Genomic DNA, 18,725 nt, shown 5'->3' on the forward strand with positions numbered 1-18,725 from the left:
TGTTTGGCTCTAAGGTCTAGATGAAAATATACCTAATCCTTGTGATAAAAGTATTTTACCAAAAATATTGTAAAAGTTCAATGAAATAAGCAATATTGTGATTTTCTCAAGCAGATCTGAGTAAATTGATTTAAACAAGATGCTTCTAAGTTAAAGGTAATAGGTATAATAGTCTTTGTCAGGAGTCAACAAACTATAGCACAGGCCCAATCTGGCCTGCCACATATGCTTTTTTTTTTGTGGTAAAAAATATATAATAATATTTACCAATTTAACCACTTTTAAGTGCACAATTCAGTGACATTAAGTACAGTCACAATCTTGTGCAATCATTACTACTATCCATCTCTTAAACATTTTCATCATCCCAAACAAAAACTGTCTGCCTCCTGTTTTGTTTTTTTTTTTTTGGCTGTGTTGGATCTTCATTGCTGAGCGGGGGCTACTCTTCGTTGCAGTGCGCGGAATTCTCATTGCAGTGACTTCTCTTGTTGCGGAGCACGGGCTCTAGGTGTGTGGGCTTCAGTAGTTATGGTGCATGGGCTCAGTAGTCGTGGCTCGCGGGCTCTAGAGCGCAGGCTCAGTAGTTGTGGCGCCCGGGCTTAGTTGCTCCGCGGCATGTGGGATCTTCCCCCGACCAGGGCTCGAACCTGTGTCCCCTGCATTGGCAGGCGGATTCTTAACCACTGCGCCACTGGGAAGCCCCTGCTACCTGTTTTTGTAAATAAAATTTTACTGGGAACACAGCCATGCTCACTCATTTATGTATTGTCTACAGCTGCTTTTGTGCTACAATGGTAGGGCTGAGTAGTTGTGACAGAGAACATATGGCCTGCAAGCCTAAAACATTTGCTATCTGACACTTTATAGAAAATATTTGCTAAACACTAGTCTTTGATACATTTTAGAGAAGCCTTTTGGTATCCTTCCCAGAAACTGAGAAAGCTAATGACTGTAACAACTGGCATCAATCATACAGTTTCCAATTCTTTTCTTTTCCTCAAAATTGAAGAAACCTAATCAACTCTTCACCTATTGAGCAATAAAAATACTTTTTGATAGATTGCTATGTGAATTTAGCTTGCAGTTTGGAGAGCTGTGTGAAAGGTACAGTTCACCGTTAAACACTTTAGCATGCATATTTTGAATAAGAGTTTAGTATTTGTTTAGTGTTCTTTTCTTTTGAGGGGAAATTTATAGTAAAATGCATAAATTTTCTTTACCATTCCATAATTGGTATACATCTGTGTAATGCAAATCTATTTCAAACTACAACTTATTATCACCCCAGGAAATACCCTCATGTCCCTCCTTCCCCTCCACTCCCCAGAGGGAACCATACTTCAGAGTTTAGCCTGTTCTATAACTTCATATATATTGAATCATACTATATATATCCCTTTGGGTAAGATTTATTTCACTCAGTATAATATCTGTGAGATTCATCCATGATGTTGCATGTACCAAGTTTATTCCATTTGGTTGTTAGTTAATTTGTCAAATGGGTTCTTGCTCTTTTCATTATTGAGTTGTAAGAGTTCTTTCTATATTCTGGGTATGTCTCTTATCAGGTATATAATTTGCAAATATTTTCTCTCATTCAGTGGGTTTTTTCATTTTCTTGTCGGTATACTTTGAAGCACAAAAGATTTTAATTTTGATGAAGTCCAATTTATTTTTTCTTTTGTTGTCCATGCATTTTTCTCCAGCCTTTCTTCCTCTACTCTATCATTCACAGTGCTGCAGTAGCTAACTTCCTAATCGATAAATCTGGTCCTGTCATTCTCTCTGTTCGAGCTGGTTTTCTAATGCTTACAGGATATTCAAAACTCACTGCCACCCCAAATAACATCTCTGCTTCCACTCCATGGGCTTAAGGAGTTTCGCCAAGTATGCTTTCACACTTTAAAGACTTTGTTCCAGTTTTTTCACGTGTTTGAAATCTCCTTTCCTCCCTGATCACAGTGTCTTCATTCTTAAAAGTTGGTCTTAAAAACTCACAAGCAATTAGTCACTTGCTGTTCAGGGGTCAGATAGCATTAAGTTCAAAACCCCATAATGGCCAATCATATTTCGTTAATAATTTAAAATTATTTGCCTTCTGCCTCCCTGTAGGTCATTCACTCATTCATCAAATATTTATTGAACATCTGTTAGGTAACAGGCACTGTTCCCAGCACTGAAGGTACACCTGCGAACAAGTCAAGACTAGGGTCTCATGCAATTTATGTGGAAAGTATTCAATAAGAAAATAAGTAAAATGCCAGGTCACGGTGAGTGTTACGCCGACAATGTCGAGTGAGAATGATTGTTCAAGATTGCATGGTCAGGGATCACTTTTCTGAAGTACCTTTAAGCTATGATTTGAAAGCGCCTGAGTGACAATCAGAGGGGAACAGCTGTTGCAAAGGGTGGCGGTCCCAAATAGGTGTTTACAAAGGACGACAGGGTCACTAGGTGCAGAAGGTCTGAGGTCAAGCAGGGCAGGCGCAGATTCCCATCCGGCGTGTGGGTTCCTCCGCCAGCACGCGACACCCTAAACGGGTTCTCCTCTCGGAGAATGTCACGCCAGCCCCTTTCTCCCCGGCGGTGGCGGACGATGACACAGAACCTCCGTGCAGTAGTAGATTGCATAACGATTCGACGCAGGTATCCGGGAAACAGCCACACACTCAGAAGCCGAAGCTGTGGGACGGAGACTGTGCGCTGTCCTACAGCCTGGAGGAAGAGGCGGGGGAGGAGCTCGCCCTAGGCCCGCCCGGAGAGAGTGCTGCGCATGCGTATGCGTGTGCCCTCGTCAGTTAGGCGCCGGTCCCGAGAAGGGGTGGGGCCGGGCCTCCGCGCCGGAAGGGGGCTGACTGGGCGGGGCCGGGAGGCGGAGGTGGCGGCTGCGCGCGCGCGTGCGAACGAGGAACGCCGCGAGGGCCGGGGAGGGGCGGGCTGGGCGGTGGGGACGACGTACGGCGACGATGGCCGCGGCGGCGGGCGGCGGCGGGCTGGGGGCGACGGCGGGCGCCGCGGGTCTGGGAGGCGCGGCGGCGGCCGCGGGCCTGGCAGTTTATCGGCGGAAGGACGGGGGCCCGACCAGCAAGTTTTGGGAGAGCCCGGAGACGGTGTCCCAGCTGGATTCGGTGCGGGTCTGGCTGGGCAAGCACTACAAGAAGGTGGGTTCGCGCGCTCGTAGGGTCCGGGAGGCCACGCGACGGGGGCCGGGGGCGGCTACTGGCCTCGCGGGCTTCTGGCCGCCCCTCCCCCCGCTCGCCACGAGGGACAACAAAGGCAGGCGCAGGGCCCGCCACGCCCCCGCGGTGCGCTCTCGGCGTCCGCGCGCCCGGGACTCCACTGGCCCTCGGAGCTCCGCTCTTGGGAGCCCATGCACCCCGGGCGAAAGCCCCTGCCTGCTCCTGCAGGAGCAGGTCGAGCTCAGCGACCCGGAGGGTGTGAATCTTACTCTTTTGTTGGCTGCTTTAGGTGTGTGAACAATGATTATTAAAACTGTCTGAGCCAGAGGTGTAAAAGCGGCAAGTTTTGTTTAGAGACTAGTCTTCAAAGTCAAGTGAGGTGATTAAGGTTTTACTACCTGCTGTTGGTATGCTAAAGACGGACTATGGACGATTGTACTCGGACGTTGGTTACAGCAGGTTAATATAATTACAATATTCATGAGAACTAATATTAAAAAATGACGGTTTTTACTTCACTACTTCTGGTTATGTATAGTGGGAGTGCAAGAGTTAATGTTCACTTGTGGCTAATGTGAGGCCTTCCCTGAGAACCCCATTCATGTTAGATCACCCCGCTTCATATCACCTTTGTTTTCTTCATACCATTTTTTGAGATTATTTTCATTTACCTGTTTGCTCTACCTTTGGAATGTAAGTTCCGCTGAGTCAGTGGTATTAAAAGTTGTAAGTTAGTCTCTTGTTTATAACAAATATTTTTTTAGCTTCCCCTTTATGTAACTATTTAGGAATGACTCCCTTAGAAGGTGTAAGGACGCGGACTGCCAAAAATACTCTCTTTGCCCCCAAATTTCCGGAACACCCTTTTCAGTTCTCTACTTCCCCCGTTGTGGACCATAGCCCTGGGGCAAGGACCTTGTTAGGCCTGTTCACTACAACGTGTCCCGGAACATGTTTGATCCTCATTGTCTCGCCTTTAGTAGTTGCTTAGTAAATATTTGTTGGAATGAATGAAAAGATAGTCTAGGAACCTACTCATTTGGGGTGTGCAGCGCAGTGGAGCCTATCAGCTTTTGGAAGTTGTTAGGCATGGGCAGGGATCTTGGGTTCTTTTGCGTTCCATTGTGGTACTTTAATAAATGACCATTTCTTATCTGAGGTTTTAGGAAGTGAGAGGCGATATATATTTTTAGTTACAGTATATTTTTTGATTCTTTGACTTTTTCCCCCCTGAAATTTTGCAGTCACATTTGGGATTGTAGCTTTTTCTCATTTACGTGTAGGTAGACAAGAATATTGTTTTCCCTTGTACAATGGTAAATTGGTCACTTTTTTGGTGTTGGCAATAGAGCTTCTGGTAGTAGCTAAGGGAATTGAATATATTTATATTATTAAAGTATTGTTTATCATGTGCCCTTCAGCCAATACTTTGGATCTTAAATTAATATACCTTTATGTATTTATTCCCCCCAGTCTGGATTTTTTACCCCAGTTTTATTGAGATATAATTGACATATAATATTGTATTACTTTATCAATGTAGCTTTAACAAAGAGAAATAGGCGGAATATTCCTTTGGAAAGCAAGGAAGGGAAAAGAAAAAGGGAAATACAGTAAAAGTAATTTCTACCTCTCCAAACTCTGTGCATCTCTTTGCGCCCCGTATTAAGAGGGCAGCTTTAGGCTTGGATAATCTTTAAAAGATTTGTTTGGGTGGGTGAGGAAGTGGCTGTGAGGCTGATTGCAGGATTTGTCCCAAAGTGTTGAAGACAGTAGGCTAGTGTTGGCTCAGTGTGCCTGAGGCCTTAAAGACAAAGTTAAAGTTAGGTTTGACCTCTCAGTGTTTCATAAAGCTAGAGTGTGTTTCTTGGGCCTACGCAGATTACGAATTGTATATCCCTTGGGCCTGACAGTCAGAATCCTATCAGCCTCTGAGAGTGGTGTTGGTGTGGTGAAAATATTTACCAGAAGGTTCTTTGCTTCCTCTGTACAGGATATGTCTCTACCTGGTATACACATTGATAGGTTTTAACTAAACTTTTCTGTTGCATTTAATAGTGTGTTTTCAAATTCATAAATCTCAGCAAATAAATGAAATAAACATGACGTTGATAGTAGCATTTTTATTGATGGGTTTATGTATGCACTCAGTGAACAACTGAGCATCCATCTTACCCAGGCATTTAAAACATAAGTCACTTAAATCCTCACAGCAGTTCTGAATGATAAGATATTATTTACTTCATTTTCCACATGAGAGACACCTGAGGGTGGAGATTTAAGTAACTTCTCTAAGAATTACAGTTAGGAGTGGCAAATTTGGAATTCAAAGGTCTGCGTGGCTCCAACCGCCACCCCCCCTTTTTTTTTGGCTGCACATAATCCCTCTCTTTAAGGAACTGACAGTGTTGTGGAAAAGATAGACATAGGCACCTACTTATAAAACCCAAGTGATTTCAAATTAAAAGAGAACTTCCTTGTATCGTTTTTGTCTTCTGAATGCCTATAGGAGGTGCTCAGTAAATATTTGTTCCATGAATGAACAGATTAACTAGTATAGAAATCTGTTTATTTAGGCTTTGTTGATACATTTGGCTTAGCAGTACAGAAAGGAGAGTGAATACTTTTTGACTGGGATGAGCTTCAGCTAGCCAAAGGACTCCAGAGGAGGTGACCACTTTAGGTACGCGGAAGCTGAAGCACAGAGAGGTTAACTGTTTGCCTGAGGTTGCATTTTCAGTCCACTAGCAGTGCGGAAGCTTGTTTATCTACCTAAGCTGCCTGCTTTGTATTACTGGGTGCATATCTTTCATCCTAACTTTGAAAGATATGTTTCTATCCATAGTTGAGAGTGATTTTCAGATGATAAAACCTTGTGAAGGTGAAGTATATTTATAAGCCATTAAGTTCCCAGGTAAGTTTCTTCCCGAAGTTTGGCTTGCCCCTGAAATAAGATTTAAGATTTTAGGATAATTTAAATAAAGATGCTTTGGATTTAACAAAGATTTCTAAAATAGAGTAGATTGCCCAAGGAAGGCATTTCAGTGCCCTTTACATAAAGTATTTAACAGTTTAAGACTTTTTTTTTCCCAGATGGGACATCTGCTACAATAGAATTGTTTATGGATAAGTTAAACTTTTGATACTATATTAATGTCACAGGGAATATAAAGCAGATTTATTGATAACAACTTTCTAAACATATCCTCCTAACTTTCTTAATCAGAATACTTTGAGACTAAAAAATTTTTTGTTGTCTTAAGTAAAACATTCTGTTGAACTTTTTTTTGATCAAAAGATAAAATTTTTATGACTGAAGTAGTCTATATAATTATTAATTTTTTTTCCCTTTAATCAGGATTCATTATTTTGAAAGCTATTAAGAACTTTTTATGTTTAGGTGAGATTTTTGGAAGCAGTTGAAATGAATTTATGTCTGTATGGGATAGTGGAATGAGCATTACGTTAGGTTGGAAGACGTGAGTTCAGTACTCTTGGCTGCTAATTGGTGTCATTGAGCAGGTGACTTGATTTCCATGTTTTAATTTTTCATTTGTAAGTTGGGAGTAAGACTGTGACTCCTATAGACAGTTGTTCGAATCAAATGAGATAGTCCTCGAAGGTAGGATTATATAAATTTGAGGTGGTAGTGATACTTTTGCCATGTATCATTGGGTCCCCCTGCTTCATTCTTATTCGTTAAATAGAATGTTACTCTTTGAAATTTATATAAGTCGATTTAAAATCTTATAGTCGTACATTGACTGCCTTTTGAGAGGGTATGAATCTGACATTAATTTATTAATGTCAGATTTAATTTATTAGTTAAAAGTGTCATCTCTTGCATACATTTTAATGTTTGATCATTTTTGTGGGTGATTTGGAGAAAGTAAATGGAGTTAAAAATGTTTTATAGTTTAAAAATTGGATCTTAAAATACCTAATATAATCATTTTGATTGGGCTTTGCACCTGGCCATCTTTATTCTGAAACTGTAGGGTTGTCCACATGAAATCTTTCTCATTCTGAATGACAATAAATGAAGTGTGTAGGTAGTAGTGAAGTTTAGAATATATACAAAGCTATGTATGTAAGTCATTAAAAATTACTTTTTGCCTGGAGGGTTGGTTTGTTTTTCGCCGAACAACCTTCCTCCAAATGGTGTCTTTCAGGTTTAGGATTTGGCGCTGTTCAGTTGTCTGCAGGTATATGAAAAATAAAAAGTTACGGTTATTAATTTTTCACGTTGCTTTACCATGTGCGGAAAAACTTGCAGTACATTATGTGATTCTTTTGAGAAGCTTGTACTTATTAAAGATTATAAAGTTATCTTGTGGGTATGTACAACATACTTTGCCAGTTCTGTGGGTTAGACTTGAAGAGTTTATTCCTTATTAAAGATTATACTATGTTGAGTATCACTGATTACTTTCAAAATTGAGTGTTACTTATTAAAGATTTACTATGTTGAGTAAATTGGAAAAAAAATCTGATGTTAAGTTTTCACTTGAAAGTTTATCGTCCTCAGAAAAGTAAACTTGGTTTTTATGGGAATTGGCATTGTAGGAAAGGGGAATTGTAAGAAGTTTTTAACATTTAAAAATTGCTTACCTGCCCCAACAAGAGAGGTCACGATAGTGAGAGGCGCACGCACCGCGATGAAGAGTGGCCCCCGCTCGCTGAAACTAGAGAAAGCACTCGCACAGAAACGAAGATCCAACACAGCCAAAAATAAATAAATAAATAAATAAATAAAATTAAAAAAAAAAAAAAAAAAATTGCTTACCTGGTTTTTAACTTCTAAATTATAATAAAATTTGTTCTTTAACTGAGATATATGATAATATTTGAAGTGGATTTTTGAAAAAAAGTCCAGTGGTTCTTAAAGTGTAGTTCCCAGTCACGTAGTGTCATGTGGGAACTTGTTAGAAATGCAGATTCTTGGGCCCGACTTATTGAATTAGTAAGTGGGGCTAAAACTTGAGAACCATTATTTTAGACTAACAGAATTGATATCTTACGTGCTTAATTGTATGAAACTTGTTTCCAGTTATTGGCTCATGTCTGATATACTTGTTTCACTTTGTGGCCTTAAGGAAATGTGTTTTTACAGGACACCTTTAAATTAAATAAAAGGAAGCTATCTGTAAGGACAAAAAGGAGTAGTCTACAACAGGGATAGGCAGACTTTTTCTGTAAAGGGCAAGAGTAAATATTGAGGCTTTGCGGGCCATGCAGTCTCAGCTGCAACTGCTCAACTCTGCTCTTGCAGGAAAGCAGCCATAGACAATGTGCAAATGAATGAGTGTGCTGTGTTTTGATAAAACTTTATTTATGGACACTGACATTTGAATTTTATGTAATATTCATGTGTCATGAAATATTATTTTTCTTTTAATTTTTTCCCAGCCATTTAAAAAATGTAAAAACCATTCTTAGCTTGTGGGCCACACAGAAACAGGCAGTAGACTGGGTTTTACCAACCTTTGGTCTTGGGGATTTCATGTAAAATAAAGCATTCCGGACTTCCCTGGTGGTGCAGTGGTTAAGAATCCGCCTGCCAATGCAGGGGACACGGGTTCGAGCCCTGGTCTGGGAAGATCCCACATGCCGCAGAGCAACTAAGCCCATGTGCCACAACTACTGAGCCTGTGCTCTAGAGCCCGCGAGCCACAACTACTGAGCCCGCATGCCTGGAGCCTGTGCTCCGCAACAAGAGAAGCCACGACAATGAGAAGCCCCACTCACCGCAACTAGAGAAAGCCTGCACGCAGCAACGAAGACCCAGTGCAGCCAAAAATAAATAAAATTAAAAAAAAAAAAAAAAGCATTCCAACAAAATACCAGTCTTCAGCAAAGTTAACCAGTCTTCAGCAAAGTTAACTGCATGCTGGTTGTTCTATTTAGAGTGGAAAGCTAACATACCTGAACAAATAAAAATTTGCGAGGATACTAAGCTCTAAGAAGAATTGCCCTTTTATATTATGCTCTGTCTTTGATTGACAGTAGCACATCTTGAGAGCCAGTCAACTTAAGGCATAGTAATTAATGGTAGACTGTGTAGCTCATATTTTGCTGTATATGTATCCCTTAGACTTTATTTATTGCAATAGAAACATTATCTTGAAATGTTGGGTGGTACTGGGAAAGAGGTTTTTTCCAGGAAGAAAACTTTTAGTTTTTTTATGGAAGTATAGATGTTTTTTCCTGCTCAAAATTGGAGGTTAAAAGAAAAAAAAATGATGGCTTTTCAAAGTGATAGTGAATGCTTAATACTAAGTTAAATTTTTGCATTTAATTGAACTCAGTAATTTATGCTTTCCCTGTCACATACCCTTTATCTTTCCTTGCTGTAATATGCTTGCTTGCTGTCTACCACGAATTTGGCCTTCTTGACGTTATTCACATTAGCATGGATAACTTTTCATGTACGTTTGTTTTAAAAAAATTTTATTGTGGTAAAAAACTTACAAAATTTACCATCCTAACCATTTTTAAGTGCCCACACATGTATTTTTTTTAATGCATAAAAGCAACCATTTTATTATGCTTAGAGTTCCTGTGTGTCTGGAATTTGGATGGGCACAGTAAGGCCAATTGTCTCTGCTCAGTGGTGTCTGGGGCCTTGACTGGGGATGTTTGATGATTGGGGGTGACCTGACAGCTGGGGGCCACAATCACCTGGATCATCTTTTCTCATGTGTCTGGTGGTTGTGCTGTCAGTCTTCTGAACAGCAGCTGGGGCCTCTCCATGTGGCCTCTCAGTGTAGCCTGGGCTTCCTCAGTATGGTGATGTCAGGGTGGTTGGACTTCATTGTTGTTCAGGGCTCCAAAGGTGGGTGTCCCAAAAGAACTATATGGAAGCTGCATGATTTTTTTTGATTTATCTTCAGAAGTCACACAGTATCACTTCTGTTGCATTTTAATGGTTTTAAGCGAGTCACTAAGGATGGTCCTGATTCAATAGAGGAGGGCCATAGATCCCCACCTCTTGTTGAGAGGAGTCAAAGAATTTGTGGACTTGTTTGAAAAACTGTAACACAGTTGGCTCTCTGGCCACATGCGAAATATAGTGGGCAGTATGTCTCATTCCATTATATTAGGTTGGCCAGAAAGTTCGTTCGGGTTTTTCTGTTACATCTTATGGAAAAACCCGAACAAACTTTTAGGCCAATTCAGTAGCATCAGGCTCAAGTTTGAGGTCTGGGATCTCACCATCTAATTTAGGTCCAGGTGCAGATGAGATGACACTTGGGTTTGGTTTCTTGGGCATAGTATTTCTCATTCTTAAGATCTGTTAACTGAAAGGATATGTTATCTGTCCCTCCCCACGGCTCCCAGTATTTGTTTATGTAAGTGTCTCAGACACTTAAAAATCTGCCACCAGGCCGGTACTTAGGTACTGGGAAGTAAGCTAACATTGTCTTCTGCACAGTTGTCCCAGTTTTTGAGTTTCTGTCTTTATCTTGCAGTATGTTCATGCGGATGCTCCTACCAATAAAACACTGGCTGGGCTGGTGGTACAGCTTCTCCAGTTCCAGGAAGATGCCTTTGGGAAACATGTCACCAACCCGGCCTTCACCAAACTCCCTGTAAGTACATCAGCTTATCACACTGGAACATCTTCAGTTTCTGTACTCTTGGGTGCAGCCTACAGCTCTTTATTTTGATGCTGCTATCCTATAGAATAGGAAAAAGGAGGAATCGCTACAGAATTTTAGCTATAGGACATTATTGCTTTTGAACTGTAGGAAACATCTCTTTCAGGAGTCATTTAAAATTTGCATTAAACATCACAACAATTATTACCTAGACTTAACTGTTAACATTTTACTATGTTGTAGTTTCTTTATTGTCTTACTGTACTAAGTCTTTTCCATTTTTTTCTCCTGATTCAGTTCTTGTGGCTAGAATGTTGTTTCTTGGAATTTTTTTATATTTTGTAGGTGGGATTCTTCTGAGCTTATGTGAGAATATGATTCTGTTCTCCTTGCAGTTGGTATTTTGACTGAAAGTTTGGCTTGGTATAGAAATAGTGGGTTATGCCTTATTTCCTTTTGTAATTTGAAGGTTTTGTTCTTCTCTTAACATTCGATTTTGTACAGAAAAATCTGATACTACTTGTTGATGTCCCCCTTTTTTTTAATTTTTGAAAATTTATTTATTTATTTATTTATTTATGGCTGCATTGGGTCTTCGTTGCTACGCATGGGCTTTCTCTAGTTGCGGCGAGTGGGGGCCACTCTTTGTCGTGGTGCGCAGGCTTCTCATTGCAGTGGCTTCTCGCTGCGGAGCATGGGCTCTAGGTGTGCGGGCCTCAGTAGTCGTGGCATGCGGGCTCAGTAGTTATGGCTCGCCGGCTCTAGAGCGCAGGCTCAGTAGTTGTGGTGCACGGGCTTAGGTGCTCCGCGGCATGTGGGATCTTCCCGGACTGGGGCTCGAACCCATGTCCCCTACACTGGCAGGCGGATTCTTAACCACTGCGCCACCAGGGAAGTCCCTGATTTCCCCTTTTTTAATACTGATCTTTAAAATTCATAAATATGTCTAGTTGTTATAAGTCATGATCTGAAGACTCAGTTTTGTTTCTTTGGCTCAGGGAACATTCAGTCTGTTAGCCTTCTCTGCCATCCTGTATTTCTTTATATTTTTGAACTCTGATTGTACAGATATTAGATTTCCGGGAACTGCCTGTGCTATGTTTTCCCATAATTTTTGTCTTTCATTTTTCTGATTCGGATTTTTGTAGTTTCCAGTCTGCTGTTTGTTGCCTCTACTGAATTTATTATTGGTAGACCTTTTATAAATCTCAAAAGCTTTTGATTTGTGTGTTCTTATTTCATCTCTGAACTTTTTGTTTTAATAACTCACTGATTTCTCAGATATAATTGAGAATAAAAAAGATGGTTTTACTGATATTGCAGTAAATCTGTTCATTTCACTTATGGTATTTTTGCTCTCCAGACATTTATTTTCATTAAGTCAAATATATGGACGTATTTTTTTGAATCACGTTGGGAAGTTTTCTCCACTTGTAGGTGATAAAGGATTCCAGCCATGTGTTGTTCTAGTATTTGTAGAAGAACAAATTTCTTCACTATTTGTAGGTGTCATTTTTTACATGTAACTCTGTTATCCATCAAGAATTTATCTTGGTATTCATTGTGAGCAGTGGATCCAGTGCTCACAAAAAAAAAGAAAAGCAGTTTTATCTTTTTTCATATGATTATCTGGTTAACCCAACAACATTTATTAAAGGGTGCTGCTTTTCTGCACTGATTTTTTTTTTTTTAAGATTTTTTTTGATGTGGATCTTTTTTTGTTAAATTTATTTTATTTTTGGCTGTGTTGGGTCTTCGTTGCTGTGTGCAAGCTTTTCTCTAGTTGGGGCGAGCAGGGGCTACTCTTCGTTGCGGAGCACAGGCTCTAGGCATGTGGGCTTCAGTAGTTGTGGCGCGGGCTCAGTATTTGTGGCGCGTGGGCTTAGTTGCTCTGTGGCATGTGGAATCGTCCCAGACCAGGGCTCGAACCTGTGTCCCCTGCATTGACAGGCAGATTCTTAACCACTGTGCCACCAGGGAAGCCCTGATGTGGACCGTTTGTCTTTATTGAATTTGTTACAGTATTACTTCTGTTTTATATTTTGTTTTTTTGGCCGTGAGGCATGTGGGATCTTAGCTCCCTGACCAGGGATTGAACTAACACCCTCTGCATTGGAAGGTGAAGTTTGTTTTCTTTTCTTTTTTTTTTTTATATAATGTTTGTTTTTATACTGCTTTTATTTTATTTAAAAAAATATTTATTTATTTATTTATTTTTGACTTAGTTGGGTCTTAGTTGCAGCACGCAGGCTCTTCCTTGCGGTGCAGGGGCTTCTCTCTAGTTGTGGCATGTGGGCTCAGTAGTTGCAGCACATGGGCTTAGTTGCCCCGTGGCATGTGGGATCTTAGTTCCCCAACCAGGGGTTGAACCCACGTCCCCTGCATTGGAAGGTGGATTCTTAACCACTGGACCTCCAGGGAAGTCCCTTCCTCACTGATTTGAGTTCAACAAATATTTAGCATTTGATTATGTGCCAAGTTCTAAGAATTCAAGGAGTAATACAGTGTATTGTTTGTCTTCAGGGGACTTACTTACCCTCTGGTGACCTATATGAATAGAGCCTTTGACTTTCCTCATCTCAGGACATGTTTTCCAAAGGAAAGGACATTTGAACTGAGTCCTGAAAGTAGAATATGAGTTCTTTAGGGACATGCTGGAAGATCGGATTTTCAGGCAGTGATAGCAACATATAAAAGCCTAAAGGCTTTTAATGTAGTTGCAAATAGTTCAACAGGGTTAGAACTGAGGACAGTAGGCAGAGATATGGGCCAGAATCAGTCATAAAATGACAGGTTTACTGTGTTAGAAGTGTGGCTTTTATCTTGAAAGTGATTGGGAAGCACAGCAAGGGGGTAGAACTTAGTGATTTTTTTTTTTTTGTCTGTATGGTGGGTGGGTTGTGGGGCTGAAATAAGAAAGAATTGACTGGGATGACTACACTGAGCAGATTCCTTTCTCACTAAGGTGGAAGCCAGAGTATAAAAGCAGGTTTCTGGAGAAAGGTACTCAGTTTAGTCTGTGTTGAGGTTGGCTCTCCTGTAGGTACCTCAGGTTTAGAAATCCTATAGGTAGTTGGAAATGAGATCTGGAGTTCTAGAAAACAGGTTGAATTAGAGGAAGAGATTAGGGAATTACCGGTTACTGGTTGAATTCACATTTGCAGAGCAAGATCATTCCTTTTATTTTAATTATTTTTTAGCTAATGCTTTCAAAATACCTATTTTTTTAAAAAAATTAATTAGTTTATTTATTTTTGGCTGTGTTGGGTCCTCGTTTCTGTGTGTGGGCTTTCTCTAGTTGTGGCGAGCGGGGGCCACTCCTCATCGCGGTGCGCGGGCTTCTCATTGTCGTGGCTTCTCCTGTTGCGGAGCGCAGGCTCTAGACGCGCAGGCTCAGTAGTTGTGGCCCACGGGCCCAGTTGCTCCGCAGCATGTGGGATCCTCCCAGACCAGGGCTCGAACCTCTGTCCCCTGCATTGGCAGGCAGATTCTTAACCACTGCGCCACCAGGGAAGCCCCAAAATACCTATTTCTTAATATGTGATTTAAGTTATATGTATGTGTAGTATATTAGCATTATAGTAAGTACATGCATATAATTTATAAATACATTATTAGATATTGAGGTACTTGCTCATTTTTTAACAAATGGGAACTACTCCACTGGATAATCAGCATATTTCATTTTCTGAACTATGTGACCAATTGAGGTTTTTGGGTAACTTAAAATTAATTGAAAGTAAAAATTTGCAAGAATAGTATAAAGAACTTTCACTTTCATTTAGAATCACGAAGTTTTAGCATTTAACCACATTTGCTTTAGCATTGTCTTTTTCTCTACGTGTTTGGGCATATTATTCTGAATCATTTGAAAGCTCCATGTTCCTTTACCTCCAAATACTTGAGTGTTTATTTCGTGTTCTCTTATATTATCAACTGGATTAGAGTTATCAAATCAGGAACTGGTTGAAGTTTTCATCATTTAAAACACTGTAATATAATACTTATAGATTACATTTTATCAAGTATAAAATCATTTAGAATAAAATTTACATGTAGCTTTATATGAAGTATTATATGTAAGGTGATTCACATTGTGTTTTTGGTATTTCTAATTAGGATTGTATGAGTGTCTTAAAAAATAGTATTTACAAGGGACTTTATTTGTGGAATATTTAACTCCAGGGAAGTAAACCATTATTGTTTTTCCAGATTTTAAAGATTAGAGAAGAATATTTTTAGGAATAAACCAAAATTAAAAATAATTCATGACTTAGTGCCAGTGGGACCAGATGTACTTCTTTTTCTCTCAGAATAGTGTTTAGCTTTTTTCCAAATGAAAGGGATTGATAAAATGTGTAATGGTGTAAAACAAAAATCGAGGAGAGAGACAATAAAGCAGAGAATGTTTTAGTGAAACATGTAAGCTATTTACATAAAAAGCTTTTTTTCCTGAATAAACTGGACTGGTGTAGGAGTTCACTCTTTGGGCTGTTTTTTTGAAAATCAAAATGGAACTTTATGTACTAACTTCCTAAGTCATACTGGATATTAAACAGCTGGCTCAACATAGGGTAGGTTCTATCTAGTGCTGAGAAGTTAGAAAGATTTAGGGGGAAAAAGTACTTTGTAAGGCTAAAAATATATTGCATAGGTAAACATAATATGAATTGAAATATTTTTTACCTCCACAAGTAAAAATTCTTGTTATTCCATAATCCCTTCAAGGCTTAGTACATTTGCATGCATAGCACAAACATAATTGTAACTACAGGCTAGACAATTTTGTATTCTACTTTTTATATTTTTATTTTATTTATTTACTAAAAAATTTTTATTAAGAGTATAGTTGATTTATAATGTTGTGTTAGTTTCAGCTGTACAGCATAGTGATTCAGTTATATATATACATATATCCATTCTTTTTCAGATTCTTTTCCCATGTAGGTTATTATAGAAAATTGAGTGGAGTTCCCTCTGCTATACAGTAGGTCCTTGTTGGTTATCTATTTTAAGTTCATTTATATCATTTTAAAATTTTATTTTATTTTATTTTATTTATTTATTTATTCATTTTGGTTGCCCTAGGTCTTAGCTGCGGCATACAGGATCTTCATTGCGGCATGTGGGATCTTTAGTTGCGGCATGCGGACTTCTTAGTTGCAGCATGAGAACTCTTAGTTGTAGCATACATGTGGGATCTTGTTCCCCAGCCAGGGATCGAACCTGGGCCCCCTGCACTGGGAGCACAGGGTCTTAGCCACTGGACCACCAGGGAAGTCCCTATATCATTTTTTAAAATTAGATTGCACATATGAGTGATATCATATGATATTTGTCTTTCTCTGTCTGACTTACTTCAATTAGTACGAAAATCTCTAGGTCCATCCATGTTGCTGCAAATGGCATGATTTCATTCTTTTTTATAGGTGAGTAATATTCCATTGTATATATATACCACATTTTCTTTATCCATCCACCTGTCAATGGATATAAAGTTGCTTCCATGTCTTGGTTATTGTAAATAGTGCTGCAGTGAACATTGGGGTGCATATATCTTTTTGAATTATGGTTTTCTTCGGATATATACACAGGAGTGGGATTGCTGGATCATGTGGTAGTTCTAATTTTAGTTTTTTAAGGAACCTCCATGCTGTTCTCCATCGTGGTTGTACCAATTTACATTCCCACCAACAGTGTAGGAGGGTTCTCTTTTCTCCACACCCTCTCCGGTATTTATTGTTTGTAGACTTTTTTTTGTTTTTTTTTAAATGGCTGTGTTGGGTCTTCGTTTCTGTGCGAGGGCTTTCTCTAGTTGTAGCAAGTGGGGGCCACTCTTCATCGCAGTGCGCGGGCCTCTCACTCTCGCGGGCTCTGTTATTGCGGAGCACAGGCTCCAGACGTGCAGGCTCAGTAATTGTGGCTCATGGGCCCAGTTGCTCCATGGCATGTGGGATCCTCCCAGACCAGGGCTCAAACCCGTGTCCCCTGCATTGGCAGGCAGATTCTCAACCACTGCGCCACCAGGGAAGCCCTGTTTGTAGACTTTTTGATGATGGCCGTCCTGACTGGGGTGAGGTAATACGTCATGGCAGTTTTGATCTGCATATCTCTGATAATTAGTGTGTATCCTTGCCTCCTTCATCATGTATTAATTGACCATAGGTGCGTGGGTCGTATTCTATCTTTTAAAATAGATCATAAGGGGACTTCCCTGGTGGCGCAGTGGTTAAGAATCCGCCTGCCAATGCAGGGGACACGGGTTTGAGCCCTGGTCCGGGAAGATCCCACATGCCGCGGAGCAACTAAGCCTGTGCGCCACAACTACTGAGCCTGCGCACCACAACTACTGAAGCCCGAGCGCCTAGAGCCCATGCTCTGCAACAAGAGAAGCCACTGCAGTGAGAAGCCCGTGCACCACAATGAAGAGTAGCTCCCACTGGAAGCAACTAGAGTAAGCCCACATGCAACAACAAAGACCCAATGCAGCCAAAAATAAATAAAATTAAATCTTAAAAAAAATAATAAAATAGATCATAAGGACCTATGTTTAAAAACAGCAAAGCTCTAAGATCTAGAAGACTACTAGAAGATCAAATCAGAGTCTAAAGAAGTTGAAGATTTTAATTTTAAATACGTTGATGTTTATAAATATGTTCAAGATTTGCAACTTGTCAGCACTTAAAAAATTAATTATCAGGACTTCACTTATGGTCCAGTGGGTAAGACTCTGTGCTCCCAATGCAGGGGACCCAGGTTCAATCCCTGGTTGGGGAACCAGATCCTGCATGCATGCCGCAACTAAGAGGTCACATGCCTCAACTAAGAAGTCCCCATGCCACAACTAAGAGGCCTGCGTGCTGCAACTAAGACCCGGCACAGCCAAAATAAATAAATAAATATTAAAAACGTTTTTAAAAATTATTTAATTTGCAACTGTGACTCTGCCATTCGCTAAATTTCAGAGTGGAGAGTCTGTCTTTTGGAACATGGGACTATAAAGAATATGAGTATTGTCTATGTATTGGAAGTTAGCTCTTTAACTTTGTAGCTTAGAACTCTGATGAAAGTTGAATACAGGCAGACATTTAAGTGAATCGCATGGGACAGTTACTTTGTGGAGGAAGCACTTAGTTTCCTTCCTTTCAACTTATTTTAAAGTATAACATACAGAAAATGAATAAAGCAGATGTTGACATAAATAATTCCAAAGAGAACACCCATTTAACCACAACCCGGGTTAGAAATAGAACATTAACACCAATCCAGAAATTCTTATGTATTCCTTCCCCAATTAGAAACCCTTTTTTCCCCGAGTTGTAGTCTTTTCTTTGCTGTCCTTTGTATGTATTACTGTGTTTGTATGTGTCTCTGAACAAGATAGTGTAGTTTTGCTTGTCTTTGAGTCTTTCTTTTTGTTTATTTATTTATTTATTTTTGGGCTGCGTTGGGTCTTTGTTGCTGCGCACAGGCTTTCTCTAGTTGAGGCGAGCGGGCGCTACTCTTCGTTGCGGTGCTTGGACTTCTCATTGCAGTGGCTTCTCTTGTTGCGGAGCACGGGCTTTAGTCACGTGGGCTTCAGTAGTTGTGGCTCACGGGCTCCAGAGAGCAGGCACAGTAGTTGTGGTGCACGGGCTTAGTTGCTCTGCGTCATGTGGGATCTTCCCAGACCAGGGCTCCAACCCGTGTCCTCTGCATTGGCAAGCGGATTCGTAACCAGTGCACCACCCAGGAAGTCCCTTGTCTTTGAATCTTACGTGAATGGAATCATATGTATTCTTTTGTGCTGTGAGCCTTAGTGGAAGTATTTGCAAACATGAAAAAAGAAATTGAGCCAAAATGGGATAGTCCAGCGAAATGCTCAGTCATAATCCTGTAGATAAAACAAATTACTGTAGAAAAAAGAATAAGTCTCTGAAAAGTGTAATTAGGTAGCTTCTGG

At 40.1% G+C, this 18,725-nt stretch overlaps 1 protein-coding gene across 5 annotated transcripts in view; it reads left to right on the forward strand.

The window, feature by feature from the left end:
• Positions 1 to 2,918: 2,918 nt before the first annotated feature.
• The window catches only part of SMARCC1 (SWI/SNF related BAF chromatin remodeling complex subunit C1), a 190,171-nt gene continuing 174,364 nt past the window's right edge, over positions 2,919 to 18,725 (forward strand). For 4 of the 5 annotated variants that reach the window (XR_014232624.1, XM_082347327.1, XM_082347329.1 and 1 more), the window contains exons 1-2: positions 2,921 to 3,164; positions 10,655 to 10,774. Coding sequence is in view for 4 of the 5 variants with exons in the window: in XM_082347327.1 (XP_082203453.1) it covers positions 2,970 to 3,164; positions 10,655 to 10,774 (315 nt within the window). In the remaining variant the exon portion in view is untranslated. Of the gene's footprint in view, positions 3,165 to 10,654; positions 10,775 to 18,725 lie in introns of all 5 variants that reach the window. The other variant, XM_082347328.1, reaches the window with a different exon arrangement.

This window comes from Balaenoptera borealis (genome assembly GCF_965194805.1).
Source record: "Balaenoptera borealis genome assembly, chromosome: 12".
NCBI lineage: Eukaryota > Metazoa > Chordata > Mammalia > Artiodactyla > Balaenopteridae > Balaenoptera > Balaenoptera borealis.